Genomic DNA, 27,702 nt, shown 5'->3' with positions numbered 1-27,702 from the left:
TTGATTGCTCCCTTCTTCCACAAGGTGAGCGTTCCCCAAATAAGTTTAGGATCCATAATACTTTCTAGCATTACAAACACTTACTGGTTTAAGTTCTAACGAAAAACTTTAATTTAGTGCACTATTATACCTCCCCCCCCCCCACACACACACACGGAAAATGAAGGCTTTAGTAAACAGTGTGGGCACTGTGGAGGTTTTTTTAATAAAAATAACAAGCATCAGAATCAAACAGAACTCCATTCTAATTCCAGTTTCTCTCCTTAGTATCTGTATAATCTTGGACTTAATTGAATAATTTAATTCAACTGTTCATGTAGGTAATGGAAACAATGTTAGTATGGGATTAGGTTATATAATGTAATGATGCTTTAAAAAGTAAATTCTCTGAAAAAAGTTTGCCTCCCATTTTTTTTTTCTTACTAGTTTTTCCCTCTCACTTCTAGTCAAATTTAACCTTTGTCTCTTCCAGCAGGAAGAAGTGGGAAGGAAGAAACAAAGAATTAGTCAAAAGAAATAGTCTCCCTGGTTTTCAGATTAAAATACTGAAGGTGGAGCCTCGGTGGCTCAGTGGGTTAAGCCTCTGCCTTCCGCTCAGGTCATGATCTCAGGGTCTTGGGATCAAGCCCCGCATCGGGTTCTCTGCTTGGTGACGAGCTTGCTTCCCGCCTCTCTCTCTGCCTGCCTCTCTGCCTACTTGTGATCTCTGTCTGTCAAATAATTAAATAAAATCTTTAAAAAAAAAATACTGAAGGACTGGGGCACCTGGGTAGCTCAGTCAGTTAAGCATCCGATTTCAGCTCAGGTTGTGATCTGGGGGCCCTGGGATTGAGGCCACCTACAGCTCCCTATTCAGCGAGGAGTCTGCTTCTCCATTCCCCACTCCCCTAGGCTCATTCACGCACTCTTGCTCTCTCTCAATAAATAAATATTTAAAAATATATATTTAAAGAGTGGAATAAATATATATGTTCCCTATTACAACTTAATTTGAGGCAAAGAGGTATAACAAAAAATATGGGTTCTGGGTTTGAATCATAATTTGACACTGTACTATCTGTTTGACTTAAGTGAGCCACCCACCTTTAAAAGTGATTTTCCACTTCTGTAGTAATACTTCCCCCATCTAACAGTGAGACTTCTCATAGGACAGAATTTATTTCTAGATGGAAAGTAAATCAGCACAACCTTTTTGAAAACCAACCTGAAAATACCTATCAAGAGCTTTAAAAATATTCCTGACCTTGGAGGAAATGTCCAAGAGCCTAAACTAAAGAAAAATAAAAGACATAAAAGACTATTATTCAAAGATGTTTATCATGGCATTACTTAAAATTGGAAGTAATGTAAATGTCGACAAAAAGAAGGGATTTGGTTATGTAAACAGTAGTACTAAACAAACCATTTCAAACTTTGATTAGGAAGACTTGCCTTAAAATAGAAAAATACTAACAATATTAAATGAAAAAATAGCTATAAAAAATTGGGGTAAGAATACAAAGAAATAACCCCAAGTGCTACCAGTAGTTGTAAACTTTACAGTGACGAAAAGGTTTACTTTCCCCCCCTCTGGTTCCATATTTCCTTTAATTTGCAGATCTTTTTAACAACAAAATTAATAAACATAAAGAGTTTCTTTTTGGTATGGTCTTGGATAGATAACATTCATCAAAAAAGATGAGCACTCATTCATTTGGTTTTCACATATACATGGGAATCTGCTATCTCCAGGCAGAGAATTAATTCAGTCTTTATACATTTTTCTCTTCACTCATTCATTCTAATTTCGACATTTACCATGTATCAGGCATGGTTCTAGACACTGGGAATACAGTTGTGAACAAACCAAGATCCTAGCTCTCAAGTCCCTTTTATTCTGTGGGTCTTGATTTCAATTATTTCAGCAACTACATTGTTATGTGTCTAGAACAGTACTAAATCAACAGTCTAATCAATTTAAAACAATGCTTCACACAAAGTTCTCTTCCCTGGGAAACTAAGTGTTCTCTGTAGCTTAAAAAGAACTTCATGTGGTTAAGGCTGCAGAGAACTATATTCCTCTTTTAAAGCTCAGGTACCTCCTCCAACTCCTACCTATAAAATTCTTCACAGTTTAAAGTAGCTTTTCCTACGTAGTCATTAATTTTTAAAGCAAACTAATACAGTGTAGATACATATATCACGAATATATATATATGTATATATATTCATTCACGCACACATATATATATCTCACTCATACATATATACATACACACTCGGGCATACACACCCTTCTTTGGTGTTCCACAACTGCCCACAGGCACCTTTCGAATTAGTTCTAAAACTCTCAAGGGCTAGGGTTCAGAAAACCAGAAGGGCAGCTTCCACCTGCGAAGCTAACTGGGACAAGTGTTTTTACTACGGAAGGACCCTGTCAGGGCGGGCCCATAAACCTCCTTGACAGGACGACTGGGGAAATTATGGTATCACTGAATGCACCTGAGGTCAATCGACTCAGGAATTTCAGAACTCTGAACCATTGCCACACTCCTAGCAAAGGCATCAGGTTCTAACTCTGCGCTCGTATTTTTTTTTTTTTTAAAGTTCCAAGCGAAGAGACACAAGTACCTATCCCTACTGGAAGATAAGTTTAGAGTACTAAGGCCTTAGAGTACTAAGGTCGCCACGGGCCAATTAAACCCGACGTAAGAAATCCCGGGCAGCGAAAACCACCCCCACCCCGACCCCGTAAAAGGGCAGGGGGAGGCCCACGGAGATGCTGGCTCTGCACTCCCAGGCCGGGGCTGGGACCGGCCCAAGGCTTCCAGTCGCCGGGCCATAGGCATGGCGGGTACCCGGGAGAGAGAAGCCAAGGCCGCAGAACTAGGGCCAGGTGACAGGTTTATTGCCCTTGGTGAGCAACTTGAGTGTCTCGTCACCCTCCCAACCCAAACTCTTACCCGCGCATCCCTCCTTGGCCCCTTCGCGTACCTGACACACAGAGGCGCGGAACCTTGCGTAGTCTGAGCGCTCCTCGACCTGCAGCACCCGGTCCCCGAGCTCGGACTCTTTATCGCGCCGGTCAAACAAGTACACCGTCCTGCAGCCGTCGCCTCCGCTGTCCTCTCCGGTCCCCACCAAGGGCCCGCCGCCGCCCGCCGCTGCCATATTGGGGGAGAGGAGAAAAAACAGCAGCGCCGGCGTCCGCCGCGGCCGCGCTCAGGGCCGAGGTGCAGACTCCGCGCGGCGCTCTAAGCTCCAGCCCCCGAGGCGGTGCGAGGCCTCTAGCCCGGCGCGCTGCAGCTCCTCCCTCAGCGGCGGAGGCGGCGGCCGAGCAGCGGCAGGCGCGAGGATCACCCGGGAACCGATTCAAACGAGCTCCTGCTCGTTCACACGTCACTTCCGCGGCCCGTCGCTCCGGGGCAGAAGGGGGCGCGCAGCGCGCTCTCCGTAGGCCCGGGACCTGCGCCCGCCGCCTTCCACGCGAAGCTCGCAGCTCGAACCTGGACCAGGGCCGTCACTGGGAACTGTGGCGCAGAAGGAAGAGCCGTCCGCGGCGCTGAGAAGGCGGGGCGAATCCGGCAGGCCGCGCGGGAGGGGCGGGGCTTCAGCGCCCGCCGCCGAGGGCCCGCCCCTTTCGTCCTCAAGAAGTTGCGAGGGAAGCGCGGTTGCTTTTGGGCGCCTGCGCTCTTGTGGGGGAGACCCAAAGCCTAGGAAGGAGGGCTAGTACCAAGACCCGCAGCGGGGATTTTCAGAGTGGTTGTTTTGTGCCGGCCGAGAGAGGGTCCCGGTACCTTTCTGCCTCAACGTCACCCCCGACCGAATCTGCCTGCTCTCGAGTTCCCGGCGCCGCAGCGGTGCTGTCCAGGCCAGGGATGCTGCCCTTGCCCCGGGGTCGCGGGAACGCCGCGGCGGGAAGCGTCAGGCCGGCGGGCCTTTGGGTGGAATTTCCTCCGTAGCGAGCACATGTGTTCCCACGAGCAGAAAACAGACGCCCAGACACCCTGCGCCGCCTCTCCCACCTCATTTGCTAGTGATTTTATGTGGGCTCCAATGTGGGCCACTAGACAAAGCTTGTCCCAGAGAACCACCGAACCGAGATTCTGTGACGTCACTGCGGCCTCCCCCAGGGCGCCTCCGAGGGTCCTGGAGTGTCTCCGTGTCTAACACTTCCCACTGCACTGACCTTACCTCCACCGCTGTTGTCATGCTGCTAAAAATTGGGAATTAGAAGATTAAGTTGGGATTAGAAAATTAAATTAGATGATTTTAACAAAATGCTTGAAATACAGTGCTCTTTCGGTAAAAGCCTTATTGCGTTTCATTAAATATCTTGACCATGGGCGTATAGTGTGCCCTAACTCAATAAATAAAATTGTCATTGTTGGGAGGACTCCTTTAGTCATTTACTTAACATTTCTTAAAAATATCTAGTGAATATTTTGTACTGGAGAGTGACATGTAAATTCGCTAAGCCCAAGGTAGCGAACTGAGGGGGTTTTTATTCTCCAAAAGTTTGGGTGATTTTTTAGGACATTTTGTGTTTTACTAGGTTTGAAAAGACCTTCATGGTTAATTGTATAGACAGATTCTTATTATTGGTGTATGTTAGAAACTTAGATTTGCTTGTCTATATAAAGATGGTCCAGAACCTTGGGGGAGAGGAGTGTATGATGTTCAAGGTAGAATAGAGTAGGAACAAGAGTGTGAAGGCATGTTTGTCTGAGGAACATAATTGGGGCTGGAAGTGGGGAAAATGGAGCAGTAGGTGGTAAAGGATAAAATTGACAAGAGTCAAGTTGTGGCCAAATGCCATTCATGTTCCTGAAGGGAGAAGAAGCCAAAGGCAAAGCAAAGTAACTTCCAGCTCTTAATGGGATTGATTTGATGTCTCGTGTTTTACCACTCAAATTCGTGTGACCTTTTCCTTCTATCCCATTATGTAATAGTCTTTGATTTAAATGGCTCAAGTAAAGTACAAATTGGGTAAAATTCTTAGTTAATGGCTAAAATAAATTGCCTTACTATTTCATCAAATTGAGAGTAGGTCCAGTTCATCATCAGGGCAATTTCTCATTTCTCTGTACAGTAATCCCAAATTGTGGATAGGTGGATATGAACAGAAACTCTTTTCATATCTTTAGAAGAGATTTCAAGATAATTACCAGGAGGAAAGATAGAAAACTGCCAGAAAACTGTACTACAATATCATGGGCAACTATTAGTGGAGCATTAATAGTATCTTCTTAGAGATCAAGCCTGAATCAGTCTTTTGTGCCAGTATGGCAACCTGAACAGCCTCAGAACCATTTGCCAATCACTTGTTCTCAGAAAGAAACTCTTCAAATAGCTTTTTCAAGAAAGAAAGATGAATTCGTTCTTTATCCAACTTAAAAAAGTTTGAAATTACCCAGTACCACAACTAGTTCTCTTCAACTGACTCGATTTTAGTTTTCATTAGCCACCTTAAAGTATTGAGTATAAGTGTCCCTGTATCAGTTCTCTATTGTTGCATAACAACCTATCCCAAAAACTAAGTGGCCACTTGTGCAGCTCTCTATGGCCGTCTTCCTGGAATGTGGCCCCCCAAATCTGAAATGTCTCAAACCCAGACTAAGCTGCTGGGAGGGAGTGAGTTAACATAATTCTTCAACTCCACAATTTAAAATGGCCTCCAATAAAGCTACATTCCCAAAAATTGGGAAAGAAACAGATAAAAGAGTTGAAGAGCCTGAAGATTTGGTGGTAGAAAAAGCCTGTACCAATATGTAGAGAATGGGAAGGGTAAGTACTTCCTTAAATGGAAGAGATTTATGAATTCTGATAATACTTGAAAACCTGAAGAAATTTAGATCATCCAGAGTTAAACAAACTATTTCTTAATCCTGAAAAAGCCATTAATGAAAAAGATAGGACAAAAAGAAAATCTTTATCTGACAGTGAATCTGATGACAGCAGATCAAACAAGAAAAGAGATGTTGCTGACAAACCAAGACATTTGCCTGTGGTCTTTGTCCTAAACAAATAGTGTCATAGACAGCAGCGGAGAATTAATCTTTTCATGAAACAGAGAGATGCAAATGGAACAGACTTAGTGCTGGCAAAAAGAGGCAAACATGAAGTGTCCTCAAATTGTAACTGCTTTTTATAAAGAGAGAGACAAACTTTGCATTCTTGTCAGAAGATGCTCAATAATCATTCATATTCTCATATATATATATATATATATATATATACACATACACACACACACACATACACACACACACACATATGACTTGGTTCTATGACATTCATGTGAATAACTATATTCTAATGAAAATCAAATTTAATTTGTTCATTTTGAGTAGTGTCAAAGGAATTGTTGGGTTTTTTAAAGATTTTATTTATTTGACAGATTGAGACACTTCGAGGGAACACAGGCAGGGGGAGTGGGAGGAGGAGAAGCAGGCTTCCCCAGTGGGGGGCTCGATGCGGGGCTGGAGGATGCTGGGCTCAATCCCAGGACCTCATGACCTGAGCTGAAGGCAGACACTTAACGACTGAGCCATCCAGACGCCCGTGTTGGATTGTTTTTGTTTTTTGCATCAATAGCACTGGTTACTGTGGACAAATAAAAACTTACTGTAGTTGCTTCATTTAACAGAAAAGAACATATGATACCATGGTAGATTATTCTCTGTCTCTTATTAAGGAGGAGTTTTTCAAAGTGTTAGAAAAAATTTCCACAGTCATAACTCAATCAGAACTTACATTTAACCCTTAATGGCTAAAGACCATGCTAGGCTTTTTGTTTTTTATTTATACAAGTGTAAATGATTGTTGTTGGGTTTTTGTTTTTGTTTTACATTCACAAAAACAAAAATGGCATTTCACAATCATGGGTAAGTCCCTGTTGTTACTGGGATGCCCACTTTCTGAACAAAGCAAGAAATAGATCACCTCAAGGGAAATCGAAAATTTTCCTGGAGCCGTAAACCTTTCAAGCAAGTAATGATTCTATAATTAATTGGATAATTTAAATAAAAACTAAATTGGGCAATTTAAAGTAGGCTTATCACAATTCCTATCTATATCTATAATTATATTAGTGCAACAGTTTATTTTTAAAACTCTCTGGAAGGAAAAATTCTACCACTCCAGTAACCTCTCCACTCAGAGAAGACTACAAATAATGCTGTGTTTTAATAAGCCAAGCAAGGCTTAGTTAAATGAGCATTCAAAGTTTTTCCTAGAGTATTATACTAAGCAAATAAGTCAATCAGAGATAGACAATTATCATATGATCTCACCGATATGAGGAGTTTGAGAAACAAGACAGAGGATCATAGGGGAAGGGAAGGAAAAATGAAACAAGATGAAACCAGAGAGGGAGACAAACTATAAGAGACTCTTAATCTCAGGAAACTGAGGGTTGCTGGAGGGGAGGGGAGAGGAAGGGATGAAGTGGCTGGGTGATGGACATGGGGGAGGGTATGTGCTATGGTGAGTGCTGTGAATTGTGTAAGTCTGATGAATCACAGACCTGTACCCCTGAAACAAATAATACATTATATGTTAATATAAAAAAAGATTTTAAAAAGTTCCTCCTAGAGAACCATTCCTTTACAAAAGGTTGAAATCCTTGTGTATACTGACTAAAAGATCATGATCTGTGGAAACAGATGATTAGAAATGTTGCTCTTTCAGACCTACTAGTACAAATGAGCAAACAGACTTTTGTAATTTAAACTATTGATTTGTGTATTTTTTCTTTACCCAATCCCTTCCTTACATGCAGGCTCAGTCTTTTCAATATTTGTGTTAATGATTCAATGGAAGTTTGAAAAAACAGTAACTTTATAGTAGTCAGAATGTTATCCAACTGTGTATTACTTACTTTATTGTGAATATTGGTGAACAATGGTCAGTGAATAGTTTTCCATTTCAAAAAACTTAGTGGCTTCGAACAGAAGCCATGTGTTTGCTCATGATTCTGAAATTTGGGCTGAGCTTCATTGGGCAGTTCGGCTCGTCTCACTTGAGATCATGTATACAGCATCGGTCACCGGGCAGCATGAGTGGGGCTGACTGGTCCATGATAGTCTCATTCACATGGCTGGCAGCTGAGGCTGTTGAGAACTGAAGGTCTGTCCTCCGCATTAGCTATCTCTAATAGGATAGCTTGGTTTTCTTAGTTGGTTGTCACAGAATTTCAAAAGAAAAAGTTCTAAAGTGCAAGTGACTGCACTTGCATTACCTTTGCTGATGTCATTGGTCAAAGCTAGTCACACAGCCGAACTCCTGAGTGGCCCCCACAATAGAGGGAAGCTGATGGAAATCCCTGTTGATTGGGGGGAGGTGTTAGTGCTATTCTCTGGGTACTGTGATGGTTTGATAAAATATTACAGATCAAGGATAGTTGTCAGAAAGAAGTTGTGTGTGTGTGTGGAATACAGGCTTGTTAGGATTTGTTGATGAAGTCAAATTCTCCTCAAATAACAATACCTAGAAAACAAAGAGGAAGGGGCACCTGGGTGGCTCAGCTGATTAAGCATCTGCTTTCAGCTTGGTCATGATCCTGGGGTCCTGGGATCGAGCCCCACATCTGGCTCCCTGTTCAGTGGGGAGTCTGCTTCTCCCTCTCCTTCTGCTTGTTCTCTCTCTCTCTCTCTCAAATAAATATATGAAGTCTTAAAAAAAAAAAAAAAAAGAAAGAGGAAGGGGGATGTGGGGATGAGGGGGTAACTGGGGGTGGACATTAAGGAGGGCACATGATGTAATGAGCATTGGGTATTATATAAGACTAATGAATCACTGAACTCTACCTCTGAAACTCAAGATACACTATATGTTAATTGAATTTAAATTTAAAGAAAAGAAAAAGCAAGGAAAGTGAGTTTTTAATATTCCTATCTTCTAAAAATATAATTTTTTTTTAAGAGAGAGAGCACACGTGAGTGTGGGGGTGAGGCAGGGGGCAGCTGTGGGAAGGGCAGAGGGAGAGGGAAAGAATCTTAAACAAGTTCCAAACCCAGCTCAGAGCCGATGTGGGGCTTGATCTCATGACCCTGAGATCATGACCTGAGCCAAAATCAAGAGTTGGACACTTCACCAACTGAGCCACCTAGGCACCACTCAAAAAAAATTTTTTTTTTCTTTTAAAGATATTATTTATTTATTTGACAGAGATCACAAGTAGGCAGAAGGGGGTGTGGTGGGGAGGGAAGGGGAGAAGGCTCCCTGCTGAGCAGAGAGCCCAAATGCGAATGCGGGGGCTTGATCCCAGGGTCTTGGGATCATGACCTGAGCCAAAGGCAGAGGCTTTAACCCACCGAGCCACCCAGGCGCCAGGAAAGTGAGGACAATGTTAGTGACCTAAGTTCAGACTTTGCTAGCTAAAAACACTTACTGTAATACAGTTTATGACTCTAAGCCCCAATCTACCAGATTGGTAGAAAACACCTTGGGTTTCCTTCTTTTGCCAGTTTTAAGAAGTACTACGTTCTGAATAGTGGGGAGAGAATCTCATCCTTGTCAACATGGCCTCTTTAGGTCTGGTGGCTTCCTGTTGCTTTTGCACCACCTGGGACATGGGAATCACTGACACGGCTTCTCTTGATCCTGTCTGCTTGGATGTACCATATAGCTACTTAGGAGAGTTGGGAGTACCATTTCATCTTACCAGCCCAGAGGGAATCTCTTTTCAAATTTTAATCCATCTCTCGTCATCTTTCTTCAAGATACTCTATCAATCAATGCCTATAAATCTTTCACTCATTTTTACCCCCTCTCCAAAACCACCTGCATTCTTCTAAGAGAAGAAGCTTTTAGGAAAAAAAGTTCCCAGGAGGAAAGTATTTTTCTACTCTGTACTTTGTTTCAGTGATCTATTGCTACATAATCAATTGCCTTAAAACCTAGTAGCTTGGGGCGCCTGGGTGGCTCAGTGGGTTAAAGCCTCTGCCTTCGGCTCAGGTCATGATCCCAGAGTCCTGGGATCGAGCCCCGCATCGGGCTCACTGCTCAGCAGGGAGCCTGCTTCCTCCTTCCTCTCTCTCTGCCTGCCTCTCTGCCTACTTGTGATCTCTGTCTGTTAAATAAATAAATAAAATCTTAAAAAAAAAAACAACCTAGTAGCTTAAAACAATAATCTTTTTCTTTATTTGTTCGTGATTCTGCAATTTTGGCAAGGCTTGATGGAACCAGATTTCTCTGCTCCTCGTGCTATCAGCTTGGGCAGTGCTTAGAGGAGTCACTTCCAGGATGCCTTACTCATGACGCTGGTAAGTTGGTGCTTGTTGTTGGCTGAGAGCTTTGCTGGGGTTGTTGGCCAGGGCCCTCAGGTCTCTTTTCAACCATTCCTCTTGGCTTGTTTGAGATTCTCACAGAGGTGGTCTCAGGGTAGTCAGACTAGTGGCTGACTCCCCCTAGAGCACAAACATGGGAGCTTGCAGAATTTCTTAAGGTTTAGAACTAGAACGGCGTTTGATTGGTTAAAGTAGGTCAGAGGGCCATCCTAGATTAGAGGCAAGGGACTATACCACAGGCAAGAACATGGGAGAAATGTATCATTGGGGGCCACCAAAGTAATAGTCTGTGACAAAGTTCTCTTGGGGCAAGAAAGCACAGAGCCTGCTATTTTTCAAAAGGGGGTAGGGAGCTGGTGGAGTTGGTTAAGGGAAAATCAAAGAAGGAAAAATCATGTTAAAAATATGTTAATAATATCTCAGAATATATCTCTAGCCATATAGGCCTTTGCCAACTTTCTCCTGATATATTAGCTTTAATTTCCATGTCGTTTAAGGAACTAACTATGAATGAAACACCTTTCAACTTTTAAATTAACTGTTTGAGGGGCGCCTGGGTGGCTCAGTGAGTTAAAGCCTCTGCCTTCAGCTCAGGTCATGGTCTCAGGGTCCTGGGATCGAGCCCCGCATCGGGCTCACTGCTCAGCAGGGAGCCTGCTTCCTCCTCTCTGCCTGCCTCTCTGCCTGCTTGTGATCTGTCTTCAAATACATAAATAAAATCTTAAAAAAAATAAAATAAATGAACTGTTTGGTTGTGTCTTTACCTTTTGGTAACAACACACTGAGTATTTTTTCCTTCATTAAATCCATACTTGGCCAGGACCACAGGGCCAGCACCACCCCAGCCAGGGCCTCGAAGCCTCACAGCCCTGCTCATGGCCCACCCGCCCCAGAATCTGGTTGGTTCTGCTGGTGTAAGGAGGACACCGTGGCTGGAGAGGCTTTAAGACTGGATGAATTTGTCCAACAGAAAAAGGTCCCTGAAGAACCAAAGAAAGGCCCCAGGCCGCTGACTACCAGTACTGTAGCATTTTAGAAACCCAGGAATCATGTTTGAAGCTGAATGAACCTTCTCACATCCTGCCTAGAAGAGAAGAGTATCAGGAAAAGCTAGCAGCTGAAGAAAAAACTAGTAGTGAAGAAGAAAGGTGTAAGAACACAAGCAGACATGGGAGGGCTCCAGTGAGTGAGGACTCAGATTTGGAAGGACTCATTCATTCATTCATTCATTCTGTCCTCAAGTATTTATCACGGCTCCTTCCATCATGCTTAGGGAGGAAACAGACATGTTTTGCATGTCCTCAATAAAGCTATGGGCTTTATATAAACTATCTTATTTAATTGTTGCACCAACCTTGTACCTTAATCATTTTATAGATTAAGAAGCTGTACCTCAAAATATGTTAGTAAATATGCCCAAAACTCAGACCCAGACTGGTGCAAAAGCTCCTTGTTCTTCCAAGTATTCTTTACCAAGGGGAGATAGGGAAGCTTGGTCACCAATAAGAAATTCCCCATCTCTATCAGCAATACCAGTCAGCTTTTTTTTTTTTTTAAGATTTTATTTATTTATTTGACAGACAGAGGTTACAAGTAGGCAAGAGAGGCAGGCAGGGAGAGAGAGGAGGAAGCAGGCTCTCTGTGGAGCAGAGAGCCCGATGTGGGGCTCAATCCTAGGACCCTGGGATCATGACCTGAGCCAAAAGCAGAGGCTTTAACCCACTGAGCCACCCAGGCACCCCACCAGTCAGCTTTCTTGCTGTAACAAACATTCCAAAACTATCAATGATTTTTCTTGATAACATTTTTGATGTGTAATTAACATACAGTATTATATTAGTTTCAGGAGTACAATACAATAATTCAACAGTTCTGTACCTTTCTCAGTGCTCCTCAAAATAAGTGTACTCTTAATCCCCTTCACCTATTTCTTCCATCCCCGCACCCACGTGTTGCAACAGTTTGTTCTCTGTATTTGAGTCTGGTTTTCGTTTGTCTCTTTTTCCTTTGTTCACTTATTTTGTTTTTTAATATTCCACATATGAGTGAAATCATATGGTACTTTATCTTTCTCGGTCTGACTTTTTCACTTAGCATTAAATACTCTGGGTCCCTCCATGTTGTCCCAAATGGCAAGATTTCATTTTTTTATGGCTGAATAATATGTCATCGTGTGTGTGTGTGTGTGTGTGTGTGTGTGTATACACGCATACATATCACATCTTCTTTATCTATTCATCTATCAGTGGACACTTAGGTTGCTTTCATATCTTGGCTATTGTAAATAATGCTGCAATAAACATATGGTGGGTACAAAAAAATCCATGTAGTTAAATATTTTCTTCATATATGAAATATGTTACTTAGCATCTTAAACTAACGGTACCTCTACAAAGACTTACATGTTCCCAATCTATGTCTACATTTTTACATTTACATCATGAGAAATTTCATACATCCAAAGAATATATATAATCTAACTGTTAAAAGACAAAGATAGGGGTGCCTGGGTGGCTCAGTGGGTTAAAGCCTCTGCCTTTGGCTCGGGTCATGATCCCAGGGTCCTGGGATTGAGCCCCACATGGGGTTCTCTGCTCCATGGGGAGCCTGCTTCCTCCTCTGTCTCTGCCTGCCTCTCTGCCTACTTGTGATCTCTGTCTGTCAAATAAGTAAATAAATTCTTTAAAAAATAAATAAATAAATAATAAAAGACAAAGATATATGTAGCTGTTAGAGGATTTCTTTTCCTTTGGTGCCCAGTGTTCTTGCTTATGCTGCTTTGAAGAATAAAGAGGTAGACCAGACAGAATGATGGGCAGCAAAGCAAGTTTTATTGAGCTACGGTGAAGTTATTGACTGATAGTACAAAGCACTCGAAGAGAGAGGGAACCCAAGAGAGTTGCCACCATGGTTTCTAAGTCTAGAGGTGTTTATGGGCTTGATAGAGAGCTGTTTTAATTTGATTAATGCACCATGAGTTGGTCACCCAATCAGGTTTTTGTCATCTACCTGTCATGTGGGAAAGGGTGGAGGGCTCTTTCCAGGCTGGTATAAAATCCTGTTAAGGGCGGTTTCCTCTTAGGGCAGGGGGTCCCTGCCTGCCTGCCTTCCACCTGTTCTCCATCATAGCCACCACCCAACTTAAGAAAAAGAGCATTCCTAATATTCTGAAGGCCCAGTATGCCCCTCCAAAAATAGCATCTCTTTACAACTGAAGTATTCTCCATCCTGAAATGTGTAGGCATCCTTTTTCCTTTTGTTTACAATAGATTATTTGGTTTTTGAAAGATTTTGAATTTTATATAGTGTTAGGGACAAACAACACATTCCTGCTGGGTGTCTTCTCCATTCTCAATATTCTACTACAACACTACTTCATTTCTGACATGAGATGCGTGAGTTTTCCACACATCAAGCAATTTTGCGACACCAGCTGGGCACCTTACAGTTTATTAGATCCCACAGGCTAAGGATTGAGTCACTGTCCCCTTGCCGCATTTCAGATGCTCAATCACAAGCCCAGGCTGTTACCTGTGCTTCTTTCTGACCCAATGGCTATTAATCGGAGGTTCCCACCACCCCCTCCCTGAGTTCAATTAATTTGTTAAAGCAACTCACAGAACTCAGGAAAACATTTACTTAGTAGATTACAGGTATATCATAAAAGAATATAATTCAGGAAGGGGTGGGTGGAAGAAATGCCTAGTGTGAGGCATGGGGGAATGGACATGGAGCTTCCTTCCATCCTCTCTCTGGGCTCTCAACTATTCCAGAACCCCTGTGTGTTCAACAACCCAGAAGCTCTCCAAACCCTATCCCTTTGGGTTTTTGTGGAGGCTTCATTACATAGGCATGATTGATTAAATCATTGGCCATTGGTGACTGATTCAACCTCTAGCTCATCTCCCTTTCTAGGAGGTGGGCTGGTGAGGTGGGTGGGACTGAAAATTCCCCTACTTTTGGTTGTTTCCACTGGCAATGGGCTCCCATCCTTAAGGACTTTCTAAAAATCTAAAAATCCTATCACCCAAAAAAATAAAAATAAAAATTTTTTTAAAATCCCCTCATTAACTCAGATGTATTTGAAAGGGGACTGTTAAGAATAACAAAAGACACTTTTATCAGTCTTCTCACTTAAGAAATTCCAAGGATTTTAAGGCTCTGTGTCAGGAACAGCAAGACCAAATATACATTTCATATTATAAATCACAGTTATCATATATACATTTATATATTCTTCTGCAACTATTTTTTTGATCAAATATTTCTGAGATTCATTCATGATGAATGTAGCTGTGGTTCTTTTTTTTTTTTTACTGCTATATGGTATTTCTTGATGTAAATATACCATAATTTTTTCATTCTACTTTCAATGGACATTTAATCAATTATTTATTAATTATTATTATTATTAATTTTTGGTGTTGGAGACCCATTCAATGTGGACACTCAAGGCCTGGGCAGAGTGGGGAGTGCCAAGGAATTGAGCAGGCAGGCATGGTAGGAGGGGTTGCATGCTCAGACCTGACCCCACGAAGGGATGCCAGGTGGTGGGAGCTGACCCAGGCACAAGGGAGGGCCCAGGCAGACAAACCAACCAGGAGACCTGTAGGTCAGCCCTTGAGAGCTATCTAAGCCAGGTGATGAGTGCCCAGGCCAGAGCCTAGCCCTGAGAGGCAGATTTGGGGTGGGTTGGGGGCTCCCACAGCCTATTCGATGGCATTGCTAGGAACATCCCCCAGCTGCTACTAGCAGCTCAAGACCAGTTGGATTCAAGCAGCTCCCAGAGCCAGGTGTGGAGGCGGTCATTCTTCTCTGGGTAGTCCAGACAGGAGCAGATTTGGTCCAACATGGAGATGATGGTAGTATACACTGCTTCCCTGGAGCTGTCGCCCCACCTTCTGTTCCTACATCCACAGGCATGTCCAGGTCCCCATTAGGGCCGAAATTGTGACCTCCAGAGCCACTGGAGCCACATGAGATGGAATGCAGTAACCATGGAACCACTAGCCAGTGCCAGGCAGAAGGTGGACTCAGTGGACTTTTTTTCTTTTTTAAGATTTTGTTTATTTATTGAGAGAGAGAGAGAGCACAAGTAGGGAGATCAGGAGAAGCAGGCTCCCCATTGAGCAGGGAGGTGGTGGAGGCATTCAATCTCTGGACCCTGGGATCATGACCCTAGCGAAGGCAGAGGCTTAACTGACTGAGCCACCCAGGCACGCCTTAATGGACATTTTAATTATTTCCAGGATTTGGATTTCTTGTTTGTTTTTGCTTTTTAAAAAGGCAGACGTCTAAGAATATTTGTGTGTTATGTTCCGGTGTTCTTATGCAATAGACATATTACATAGGATATATATCAAGTGTCAGGGATTACATGTACTTACAAGTTTACCAGATAATGCCAGTTTTTTCTCCCCAGCACTATAGAAGAGTTCCTGCTGTTCCATTTCCTTGTCAACACTTAGGAGTGTTTTTTACTTTAAAAAATATTTATCAGGGGGTGCCTGGGTGGCTCAGTGGGTTAAGCCTCTGCCTTGGGTCATGATCTCAGGGTCCTGGAATCAAGTCCCACATCGGGTCGGGCTCTCTGCTTGTCAGGGAGCCTGCTTCCTCCTCTCTCTCTGTCTACTTGTGATCTCTCTCTGTCAAATAAATAAATAAAATCTTTAAAAAAGAAAGTTTATCAGTCTGGTGAATGTGAATAGTATATCATTGTGGTTGTAATTTACATTCCCCTCCCTATAAATGAGACTGAGCATCTTTCCATATGTGTATTCCTTAATTGTGTTTTCTCTTCTGTGAAATGCCTCTTCATGCTGTGCACTGATTTTTCTATGGGTTTGAATTTCCTGTTGATTTTTAGGGGTTCTCTCTACATAGTGACTACTAAACCTTGGCTGTTTTAGTATGTCTTATTGACTTATTAATAACTTATTAACTTATTAATAAATTATTAACATATTATTAATAATTAATAACATTAACTTATTAAAAGTCTTATTGACATCTTTCTTCTGTTTGTGGCTTGTATTTTCCCTTCTTTGGGAGATCTTTTAATGAACAGTAGTACTTAATATGATTGAATTTATTATTTCCTTTATGGTTGTGATTTCTGGTCTCCTTTTAAAAATTCCTCTACTTCCGGGCACCTGGGTGGCTCAGTGGGTTAAAGCCTCTGTCTTTTGCTCAGGTCATGATCCCAGGGTCCTGGGATTGAGCCCCACATCGGGCTTTCTGCTCAGCAGGGAGCCTGCTTCCCTCTCTTTCTCTCTGCCTGCCTCTCTGCCTACTTGTGATCTCTGTCTGTCAAATAAATACATAAAATATTTTTAAAAAATTCCTCTACTTCCAATGCTTTCTCAAATTTTATTCTTAAAGTTTAAATATTTTCCATTAAAAGATTTTCCTCTAATTTGTATGGAGTTGCTCTGTATCATACTGACAAAGGAACCTACATCATTCTTTTTTAATGAATAATCGAGCATCATTTATTGAGCAGTGAGCCTATCTTTTCCCTGCTACGTCCCATATAACTGAATGCATACTTCCATTCCCAGGTTTTCTAGCATGTTGTATTGCTTATTTTTTTCCTCTCAAGTAATATTGCACTGCCTTAATAATCTAGCTTCATAGTGCTTTGATATCCTATAGAGCAAACCACCTAAACTTTAGGTGTCATGGAGTTGGTTCTTAAGTATCACTGAAAGAGTGATGATTTCTTTCTCTTTTTGCTTAGTATTTTCTCACATAAGAGACACTTGAAGGATGCCTGGGTGGCTCACTCAGTTAAGTGTCTGGCTTCAGCTCTGGTCATGATCTCAGGGTCTTGGGATGGAGTCTCACATCAGGCTCCTTGCTCAGAAGGGAGCCTGCATCTCCCTCTGCCTGTCACTCCCCCTGTTTGTGCTCTGTCAAATAAATAAATAAAATCTTAAAAGAGAGAGAGAGAGAGAGACACTTGACATTGTATTCAATTGCCATTTCTACAATAGCTAAACCCATAGTTTAATAAGTACTGTATAAGCTTTTAAAATTGACTGGTATTGCTTACTACTAAAGACTTAGCTATGCTCGGAAAACTGTTATCTGCCTCCACATCAAGCTCATTATGAGATTCCCCCAAATCCTTTTTCATATTTTTCTTAACTACCCTGTGCTTTCTGATTCAATTACAACACAGACAAGTTTACCTAACAACACAGAAGGAACAAATCTTCTAATCACTCACTGCTTATACAGATTTTTTTCCCTTCCTGGATTTTCATGATTTCTACCCAACTGAACTAAATTTGTATATTATTTTGTATACAAATATAAATTTCTATATTAACATGCATGTGGCAAACTTTTTTTTTTTAAGATTTTATTTATTTGACAGACAGAGATCACAAGTAAGCAGAGAGGCAGACAGAGAAAGAGAGAAGGAAACAGGTTCCCCGCCCAGCAGAAAGCCCAATGTGGGGCTCCATCCCAGGACCCTGGGATCAAGACCTGAGCTGAAGGCAGTGGCCTTAACCCACTGAGCCACCCATGCGCCCATGTGGCAAATTTTTTTTTTAATTAAAAATTTTTATTTATTTATTTGACAGAGATCACAAGTAGGCAGAGAGGCAGGCAGAGAGAGAAGGGGAGGCAGGCTCCCTGCTGAGCAGAGAGCCCGATGCGGGGCTTGATCCCAGGACCCTGAGATCAGGACCTGAGCTGAAGGCAGAGGCTTAACCCACTGAGCCACCCAGGCACCCCCTGTGGCAAACTTTTTAAGAGGAATAAAATTAGAAACTTTCTCCCTCAAATGCTAAAAGTAAAATCTGACACTCTAGACTAGAATGATGTATTACTTTGTTCTGTGATTTTTCCAACTTCTCATACCCCAAATTGAGAAACACACCTATCAGCAGTAAGAAGCAAGAGAAAATGTATGTATATATGTATGTGTGAGTGGCATAACAAGATCTATCTTAAAAACATGTCTCGGGCAACAGTATAAAAGAAGGATGACATTTTGTGCAGACACTATTTTATACATTTTGTACAATAAGTAGTGTACCTTATGTATCTTATTTAGAAGATAAAGTGATAATTAAAGATCTATTATCATTCATACATTCATCAAATATTTTTTGTGTGCCAACTAGATGTTGAGGACATAAATCAATTTCCTGTTTTCATGGTGCTTATATTCAATAGGGGGAAGCAGAAACAATTTAACAATGAAATATACAGAATGTCAGATGGTGATTAGTGTGCTATAAAGAAACATTTAAAAGGATGGGAGTACTGGGGGCCACAGGGTCACAATTTTATATAACAATCAGAGAACATTTTCTGATAGATGATATTTGAGAAGAAAGCTGAAGGAAATAAAGGAATAAGTTGTAAAGATCAATGAGACAAATGTTCTTGGTAGAGGGAAAAACAAGTGCAAAGATCCTGAGTTTTGAACACCATGGGCATTGTGATAGAGTAATAGAGAGTGAGAATAATAATAATAGAGAGATGAATGGGGCAGAGAAGGACAAATAGAAAGGGCCTTGTAGGTTACTATATAATTTTGGCATTCACCCTGAACAAAAGGGAAAGTATTGGAGGACTTTGAGCAAGGGAATGATATGGTCAGACATATATATATTTTTTAAAGATTTTATTTATTTATCTGACAGACAGAGATCACAAGTAGGCAGAGAGGCAGGCAGAGAGAGCGGGGGAGGCAGGCTCCCTGCTGAGCAGAGAGCCCAATGCGGGGCTCCATCCCAGTACCCTGGGATTGTGACCTGAGCTGAAGGCAGAGGCTTAACCCACTGAGCCACCTAGGCGCCCGACATATTTTTTTTAAGTCAGAGGTTTTTGAAGATTTTTACTTGTTCATTTCGAGAAAGAGAGAGAGAGAGAGAGAGAGCACGAGTGGAGGTGGAGAGGCAGAGGGAGAAGCAAACTCCCCACTGAGCAGGGAGCCCGGCCTGGGGCTCGATCCCAGGACCCAGAGATCATGACCTGAGATGAAGGCAGATGCTCAATTATCTGAACCACCCAGGTGCCCCCTGACATATTCTTTAAGAGCACTACTCTGACTGCTATTTTGAAGATAGACTATAAGAGGCTTAATGACTGGAAGCTGATTTAATAATCCAGGGCAGAGATAATAAGGGCTTGCTCTAGGCTGGTAATGGTGGAGCTGAGGCACAGTGGTCATGTTCTGATGTATTTTGAAGGTGAAGCTGACAGACTTGTCAGCGGTTTGGAGTATGGGGAAAAGAGAGGAGTCAAGGCAATCTCTAAAATTTGTGGCTCTCTAGGAAGGATAATGCATACTTGTGTATTTTTGGCTACTCAGCCTCTCAGGCTCCTATGTTTGGAGGATTCCCCAACATATAAATGTAGGTGCCAGACAGAGCCCATCTCTGACTGAAGGTGTGGCTGTGGATGCCAGAAACTCCTTGTTCTAGCCTCCCAGGCCTCTTGATACACTCATGTAACCAATCAGATATTAATGGGGCAGCAACCACAGCATCCAGCTAGTCGAGGCAACAGAGGCACTCTTAGCCCAGGGTAGAGCAAGGTAGTGTCCACTGTGCAAGGGGCAGCTGGCACTGGGGTTCTCATGGAAGCAGTTCTTGATTCTCCTTATGCTTTTGGCTATGGTAGCTCTCAAGTCAGGTGTGCCAACTTCCCAGGAAATCCACAAGCTACATACATTCCCAGTCAAAAATATGGTGTCTGATTTTACAAGAGCTAGAGATCATTTTTTTTCCCTGCAACTAAAAACCACGACTGATACATTGCAAATTAATATTCTTAGTGTGAATGTTGTCTTGATGATAACTGCCATTAATGTGTAACTGAGGCACTTATTTCAATTAATTCTGTTGGATAAATACTATTTCTGTACTGAGACATAAAGGCAGATCACTTGGCCGAGGCTGTATGTTTAGTAATTGACAGAGCTGGGACTAAAATCCGAATTTATTTGACTCTGAAGCGTAAGCATTTATACACGATGGATAAGTTCATTTGGGATTCATATGCTATTGCGAACTGAACAATTTTTTAAAAAGATTTTATTTATTTATTTGATAGAGAGAGAGAAAGAGAACAAGCAGGGGGAGCAGCAGAGGGAGAGGGAGATGCAGGCTCCCTGCTGAGCAGGGAGCCCAATATGGGGCTCGATTCCAGGACCTCAGGATCATGACCTGAGCTGAAGGCAGAGGCTTAACCGACTGAGCCACCCAGGCGCTCCATGAACCATTTTTTCCATTAATTCAGTTCCCTGTATTGCCTCTACATATATTCACACCAAGTATCAAATTTTCTTGAAATCCTGTAAAACTGTAGAAAGGTATTAAGCTGTGTCATTGTTTTGAAAACTTATACTCTGGTAAAGAATCGTAAATCTAATTCAAAATAAATTCTAGTATTTGTCAGTGTTGCTTAAACTTTAAGCAAAATTGGTTGTTTTTTTCTGAAAGTTTCAGTTTTAATGAAATCTGTTTTGATCAACTAGAAGTCAGAGGCAAAGTGCTGTTTTGGCAAACACATCAAGATTTTCTTCAGATGGCTTCTATTACCATTAAGACATTAGGCACCATGGCAGATTCAAAAGTACACACTTACTGTGCTCTTTTAAATACACTAGATAAAACGTCTGTATTCACCTAAAATACAAAGGTTTGAATATTTAAAATTCACAGCTTCAGGAAAATGTTGCTCACCCATAAAAGGTGTGGCTAACTGAGGAGAAACGAAACTAATTATCAGAAAAGAAGCTGTGGTTTGTGAGCCTCTGAGAAGTCTCAGAGGAGGAGTGTATGTTTACTTGTACAGCATTTAAGACTCACCATGGTGGTTAAGGACAAGAGAAGTGAGCTATGAGTGAGCTAGCCTCTATCTAGCTATGCTCCTGAGGGCAATTCAACAAGTACTGCGTGTAAGATTAATGAATCAGAGACGAATAAAACAGGCACAGAAACATAAATAACTGGGATGCCTTATTCGATGTATTCACTTGTTTGTTAATCCATTTGGCACTTGCTGCTAATCCTATGTATACTGTGTGCCAAGCCCTAGGGGTTCGAAGATGAACAAAAAAGCATCCCCCACCCCACACCCAGGGTATAAGGATCAGACTCACTGTGGTGCTGGCATTGCACTCCTCCCCTCCAATAGACTCCTTTTCCCTTTCTGTGGCTCTTCTAGCTCTGTCCTCTACCAACCACCTCCCCACACCTTTGTTTAACTAACAAGGCTCACTTTAGACTTTATTTCCCCAACTAAGACTTTTTGTGCCCTGGACTGCATATACCCTTGACATGTCCCAGGCAGGAAAGATCTTTAGAATCCTCAAATCTGAAAATGTGATTGTGTCTCCCACTCCGTAAGTGTAATAAAAGTACAAACAATACAAAACTATAAAATGAGTAAAACTATATATAGTTAATCTTCTCTTCTAGATAATCTAAACCTTGGGAAATCTAATGTAATTTATCATCTTTTCTCCAGGAGAGAGGGAGAACATATCTGAGCACATATCAACATTGGCATACACATTCCTGGGGTTTGTCAATTTTCTGAAAAGACACATGGTCCCCAGATGATTCTAAAATACTATTTAACCCTGAATTTAGAAAAAGGGTTAGTTCCTAATGGCCCTAGATTCAACCTCAAGGTTTTGTACGGTGCAGGGACAACAATGAAGTACGGAACTATGGAAGGTTTTTAATCTGGGATAAGGCACACTTAGATTTGCCCCCTTAGAAAGTTCTCTCTGGGGGCACCTGTGTGGCTCAGTGGGTTAAATCCTCTGCCTTCGGCTCCGGTTGTGATCTCAGGGTCCTGGGATTGAGACCCACATCAGGCCCTCTGCTCAGCAGGGAGCCTGCTTCCTCCTCTCTCTCTGCCTACCTCTCCACCTACTTGTGATCTCTGTCTGTCAAATAAATAAATAAAATCTTGAAAAAAAAAAAAAAGAAGAAAGTTCTGACTGTAGCATAGAGAATGGACCACAACTTGTTGGAGACTGTTATGGGAACCCAAGTGAGAGATTATAGTTAACGGCTAAAGGGTGCCAATTTCTTTCTTGGGTGATAAAAATATCTAAGGTTAGATTGTGGTTGTACAACCTGTGAATATACATACAACCATTGAACTGTACACATTAAATGGGTGAATTTTATGGTATGTGAATTATATCTCAATAAAGATGATTTCAAATCGCAATAGATTAAAACTAAAAACTCTCGGGACGCCTGGGTGGCTCAGTTGGTTGGACGACTGCCTTCGGCTCAGGTCATGATCCCGGAGTCCCGGGATCGAGTCCCGCATCGGGCTCCCAGCTCCATGGGGAGTCTGCTTCTCCCTCTGACCTCCTTCTCGCTCATACTCTCTCTCACTGTCTCTCTCTCAAATAAATAAAAAAAAACAAAACTAAAAACTCTCATACGTACATAAATAAATGGATTAATAAATAAAGAGATCATGGTTCTGTTATGGACTGCTATGAAAGGCTTTTAGGATATAAGAGAAGGGAATGGGGAGAGGTAGGAGTCAAAAATGACTATTAGGTTTTGGGTTCAGGCCACTGGCTGAATAATGTTGCTTTTATTGAGATGGGAAAAAAATTGAAGTAACCTTAGTGCAATGGAAGGGTTTCTGGAAGGCACAATAGAAAGGGCTGGAAGGGAACACCAAAGGAAAACTGAGGAGACTGTCACATTTAGGAAAGGAAGGACAAACTTTACTCATCGTCAGTGCAAGGGTGTCAGACTTTCTGAGGAAGCCAGAAAGATTGGCTCACCAAATTCAAAACACACTTAAAGGGAAAGAAAGGTAAAATTATCAAGGGTACCAACTTCACTTTAGCCTGTTCATAGTTGGGGTGGGGGTGGGGGACAACTTTTTTTAGAGAATCCAGGTTTGCAAGAAACTTCCCAGGGTTTATTATTCTGGAGACCAGAACAAGTCAGGATGACCCTACTATTTTCAATTTATCCAGCAGTGTAAAATGGTTTAATTTTGCTTCTAACTATAGTATGTGATATGCTTAATCATACCGGAAGCAGTACGAAGTGTGAGTTTTGCTTTTATAGATTAGTGATGAGATACCTCATGCAGAGGGAAGGAAAGGAGGAAGTGTGTAAGCATATGGTAGGCTGGACATGGCAGGTAAGTGAGGCAGCGAGAAAATATTAAAGAAGGAAATATTTGCTCTTTCTGAGGCTCCCTTCAGTCCTGTGTGAGTGGTTAGGCAGGCTAGGTCATTAGTTTCCAACCTTTGACACTGGCTCCAAATAAAATGTTCGTGAGGAGTCATTGTAGTACCTGGAGAAGACCAGAACCAAAATACCCAAGAAAAATCCTACTCAAACGGTAGCAGAACGATATTGTCTTAAAGCAAAACACCTTCACAAGGATTTAACACCAGCCCAACTTGAAAGTTTCAGGCTTCGTCTGATGACAAACCAAAGATAAGGTATGTGTAAGCTTCTCTATAAAGAAAGAGTCAAAGTCTACAGGAAATTACCACCACCTGCAATAACAAAATAAGTCTTCTCAGTTGGCGATAGGAGGTGAATTTACACACAGGCTCTATAAAAAAGCTAGATAGTAAAGCTCCAATCTTCCACTTGGGAATCTCTTTATGTTGTGTTCACCACCAGTTCCCTCTTTAAAATTCTATCACTGTTATGAGCACAGATCTTCTCCTTAATCGCTGGCAGCACAGCTGAGATCCTGCTGGGGTGATCAGACTTAATATGCAGAAGAAAAAAAAACCCTGTGAGGGGTGTTTGAGACACAGATTCCTAGGTTCCATATCCAGCAATTTTAAATTAGCCAAGTATAGGCATACCTCATCTCATCATGCTTCACATTACTGCATTTCACAGATACTGTGGTTTGTTTATTTGTTTACAGATTGAAGGTTTGTGGCATCCCTACGTAGAACAAGTCTGTTGATGCCATATTTCCAACAGCATTTGCTTATTTTTTGTCTCTGTGTCATATTTAGGTAATTCTTGCGGTATTTCAAAGTATTTCATTATCGTATTTGTTATGGTGATCTGTGATGAATGATCTTTGATGTTACTATTATAATTACTTTGGGACACCATGAACTGTGCACATTTCAAATGGCAAACTTATATGACAAGTGTTGTGTGTATTCTGACTGCTACAACCACCAGTGTTCCCATCTCCTTCCCTTTCCTTGGGACTTATTCCCCAAGACACAACAATATTAAAATTAAGGCTACTTATTACCCTACGATGGCTTCTGAGTGTTCAAGGGAAAGGAAGAGTCTCACATCTCTCACTTGAAATCAAAAGCTAGAAACAATTAAGTTTAGTGAGGAAGGCATGTTGAAAGATGAGATAGGCCAAAGGCTAGGTATCTTGCTCCATTTAGCCATGTTATACATGCAAAGCAAAAGTTCTTGAAGGAAATTAAAAGCACTAGCTCAGTGGACACATGAGGGATAAGAAAGCTGAATAGTCTTATTGCTGATACGGAGAGTTTAAGTGATCTGGATAGAGGATCAAACCACGCACATCATTCCCTTAAGCCAAAGTCTAATCCAGAACAAGTCCCTACCTCTTTAATTCTGTGAAGGGTGGGAGAGGTGAGGAAGCTGCAGTAGAAGTTTGTAACTAACAGAGGTTGGAGCATGGAGTTTAAGGAAAGAAGCCATGTTTATAACATCAAGTGCACGGTGAAGCAGCAAATGTTGATGGAGAAGCTACAGCAAGTGATCCAGACGATGTAGCTAAGATAATCAGTGAGGGTGGCTACCCTAAAAAACAGATTTTCAGTGTAGACCAAATAGCATTCTACTGAAAGAAGATGCCATTTAAGACTTGCATAGCTAGAAAGGAGAAGGCAATGCTTGGCTTCAAAGCTCCAAAGGACAGGCTGACTCTCTTGCTAGGGACTACTGCAGCTGGTGACTTTAAAATGAAGTCAATGCTCATTTACCATTCTGAAAATTCTTGGTCTCTTTAGAACAATGCTAAGTTAGGGCACCTGGTGGGTCAGTTGGTTAAACGTCCAACTCTTGCTTTCAGCTTGATCTCCAGGTCCTGGGATCAAGCCCTGTATCAGATTCCATGATCAGCAGGGAGACTGCTTGAGGACTTTCTCCCTTTCCTTCTGCCTCTTCTCCTGCTCATGCTCTCTCTCTTTATCAAAAATAAGTAAATAAATCTTTTAAAAAAAGAATTATTCTAGGTTTACTATGTGTTTACTCTCTAAGTGGAGCAACAAAGCCTGGATGACAGTGCATTTGTTTACAGCATGGCTTACTGAATCTTTTTTTTTTTTAAGATTTTATTCATTTATTTGACAGAGAAAGATCACAAGTAGGCAGAGAGGCAGACAGAGAGAGAGGAAGGGAAGCAGGCTCCCCGCCAAGCAGAGATCCTGATGCGGGACTCGATCCCAGGACCCTGAGATCATGACCTGAGCCGAAGGCAGCGGCTTAACCCACTGAGCCACCCAGGCACCCTTTGTGAATCTTTTAAACCCACTGTTGAGACCCACTGTTCAGAAGAAAAGATTCCTTTCAAAATAGTACGTATTAATAATACACCTGGTGAGCCAAGAGCTCTGATGGAGATATGCACTTGAATGTATGTTGTTTTCATGCCTGCTGACATAAAATCCATCTGGCAGCTCATGGATCAAGGAGTAATTTCGACTCAAGTCTTATTATTGAAGAAATACATTTCATAGGGCTATAGCTTCCACAGACAGTGATTCTTCTGATGCATCTAGCCACAAAGTCGATGAAAAGTTTTCTGGAAAAGATTCATTATTGTAGATGCCATTAGGAACATTTGTGATTCGGGGCGCCCGGGTGGCTCAGTGGGTTAAAGCCTCTGCCTTCAGCTCAGGTCATGATCCCAGGGTCCTGGGATGGAGCCCCGCATCGGGCTCTCTGCTTAGCAGGGAGCCTGCTTCCTCCTCTCTCTGCTGGCCTCTCTGCCCACTTGTGATCTCTGCCTGTCAAATAAATAAATAAATAAAATCTTAAAAAAAAAAAAGAACATTTGTGATTCATGGGAAGAGGTCAAAATATCAAAATTACCAGGAATGTAGAAGAAGTTAATTCCAACTCTAAGGGATGACTTTAAGGGGTTCCAGATTTCCATAGAGGAAGTCATTGCAGATGTGGTGGGAATAGCAAGAGAACTAGAATTACAAGTGGAGCTTGAAGATGGGACCACATTGCTGCAAGCTCATGACAGAGCTTTAGTGAGGGGTTGGTTCTGATGGATGAACGAAGAAAACGGTTCCTTCAGGTGGAATCTACTCCTGGTGATGATGCTCTGAACATTGTTGAAATGACAAAAGAGGACTTAGAATATTCCATAAAATTAGCTGGCGAAGCAGCAACGGGGTTTGAGAGGACTGACTCCCAATTTGGAAAGACGTTCTACCGTGGGTAAAATGGATCAAACAGCATGCATGCTACAGAGAAATCGTTCATGAAAGGAAGAGTCAATTAATGTGTCAAACTTCATTTGCTGCCTTACTTTAAGAATTTGCCTTAGCTACCTCAACCTTCAGTAACCACCACCCTAATGAGTCAATGGCCATGAACACAGAGGTAAGACCCTTCACCCACAAAATGACTATGACTCACTGAAAGCTCAGGTGATGGTTAGCTTGATTTTTTTTTTTTTTAAGCAATAAGGTATTTTTAGGGGCACCTGGGTGGCTCAGTGGGTTAAAGCTTCTGCCTTTAGCCTAGGTCATGATCTCAGGGTACTGGGATAGAGCCCTGCATCGGGCTCTCTGCTCAGCAGGGAGCCTGCCTCCCCCTTCTCTCTGCCTGTCTCTCTGCCTACTTGTGATCTCAATCTGTCAAATAAATAAATAAAATCTTTAAAAAAAAGTATTTTTAAATTCAGATATGTACCTTGTTTCTAGACATAATGCTATTGTACACTTAATAGACTATAGTATAGTGTAAACATAACTTTTAGAGGCCCCGGGAAACCGAAACATTCACTTGACCTCCTTTAATGCAATAGTCACTTTATTGTGGTGACTGGAACAGAATCCACAATATCTCCGAGTTGTGCCCATACTGTATGGGACTAGGAATTTTTACTTTTAACAACTTCCAGGTGATTCTAGTGGAAGTAGTCCGAATACCAAATTTTGAGAAAGACTGGACCAGAGGGAACAAAAGGGTGATGAATATAAAAAAGAATATATAGTCTGATTTACAAAATACCAGTGACTCATTTGCAGCTTACAGCCCCTGCCTTCAGATATGCAGAGGTAGTGTTCCCCTAGCAATCAACAGTCTCTCAAACATTTCTACCTTACTTCCAATACAGTTCCCAAAGAAAACTCAAAGAGAAAGACAAATTCCCCCCTTAGACTAAGTTTCCATTTCTTATCTAGGTTTCACTTTCTTGAAAGAGAAGCTTT

The 27,702-nt window shown here is 41.8% G+C and overlaps 1 protein-coding gene and 1 pseudogene across 3 annotated transcripts in view; one reads left to right on the top strand and one right to left on the bottom strand.

Moving 5' to 3' along the window:
* SMCHD1 (structural maintenance of chromosomes flexible hinge domain containing 1) overlaps positions 1-3,274 on the bottom strand; it is a 142,049-nt gene extending 138,775 nt beyond the window's left edge. For all 3 annotated transcript variants that reach the window (XR_004382925.1, XM_032859820.1, XM_032859821.1), the window contains exon 1: positions 2,974-3,274. Coding sequence is in view for 2 of the 3 variants with exons in the window: in XM_032859820.1 (XP_032715711.1) it covers positions 2,974-3,150 (177 nt within the window). In the remaining variant the exon portion in view is untranslated. The remainder of the gene's footprint in view (positions 1-2,973) is intronic.
* A 2,375-nt stretch (positions 3,275-5,649) lies between these two features.
* On the top strand, positions 5,650-26,708 carry LOC116868847 (annotated as a pseudogene).
* The last annotated feature ends 994 nt before the right edge of the window (positions 26,709-27,702 follow it).

This window comes from Lontra canadensis, unplaced genomic scaffold, assembly GCF_010015895.1.
Source record: "Lontra canadensis isolate GAN:19392208 unplaced genomic scaffold, GSC_riverotter_1.0 scaffold17, whole genome shotgun sequence".
NCBI lineage: Eukaryota > Metazoa > Chordata > Mammalia > Carnivora > Mustelidae > Lontra > Lontra canadensis.
This window is presented reverse-complemented; position numbering and strand designations above follow the sequence as displayed.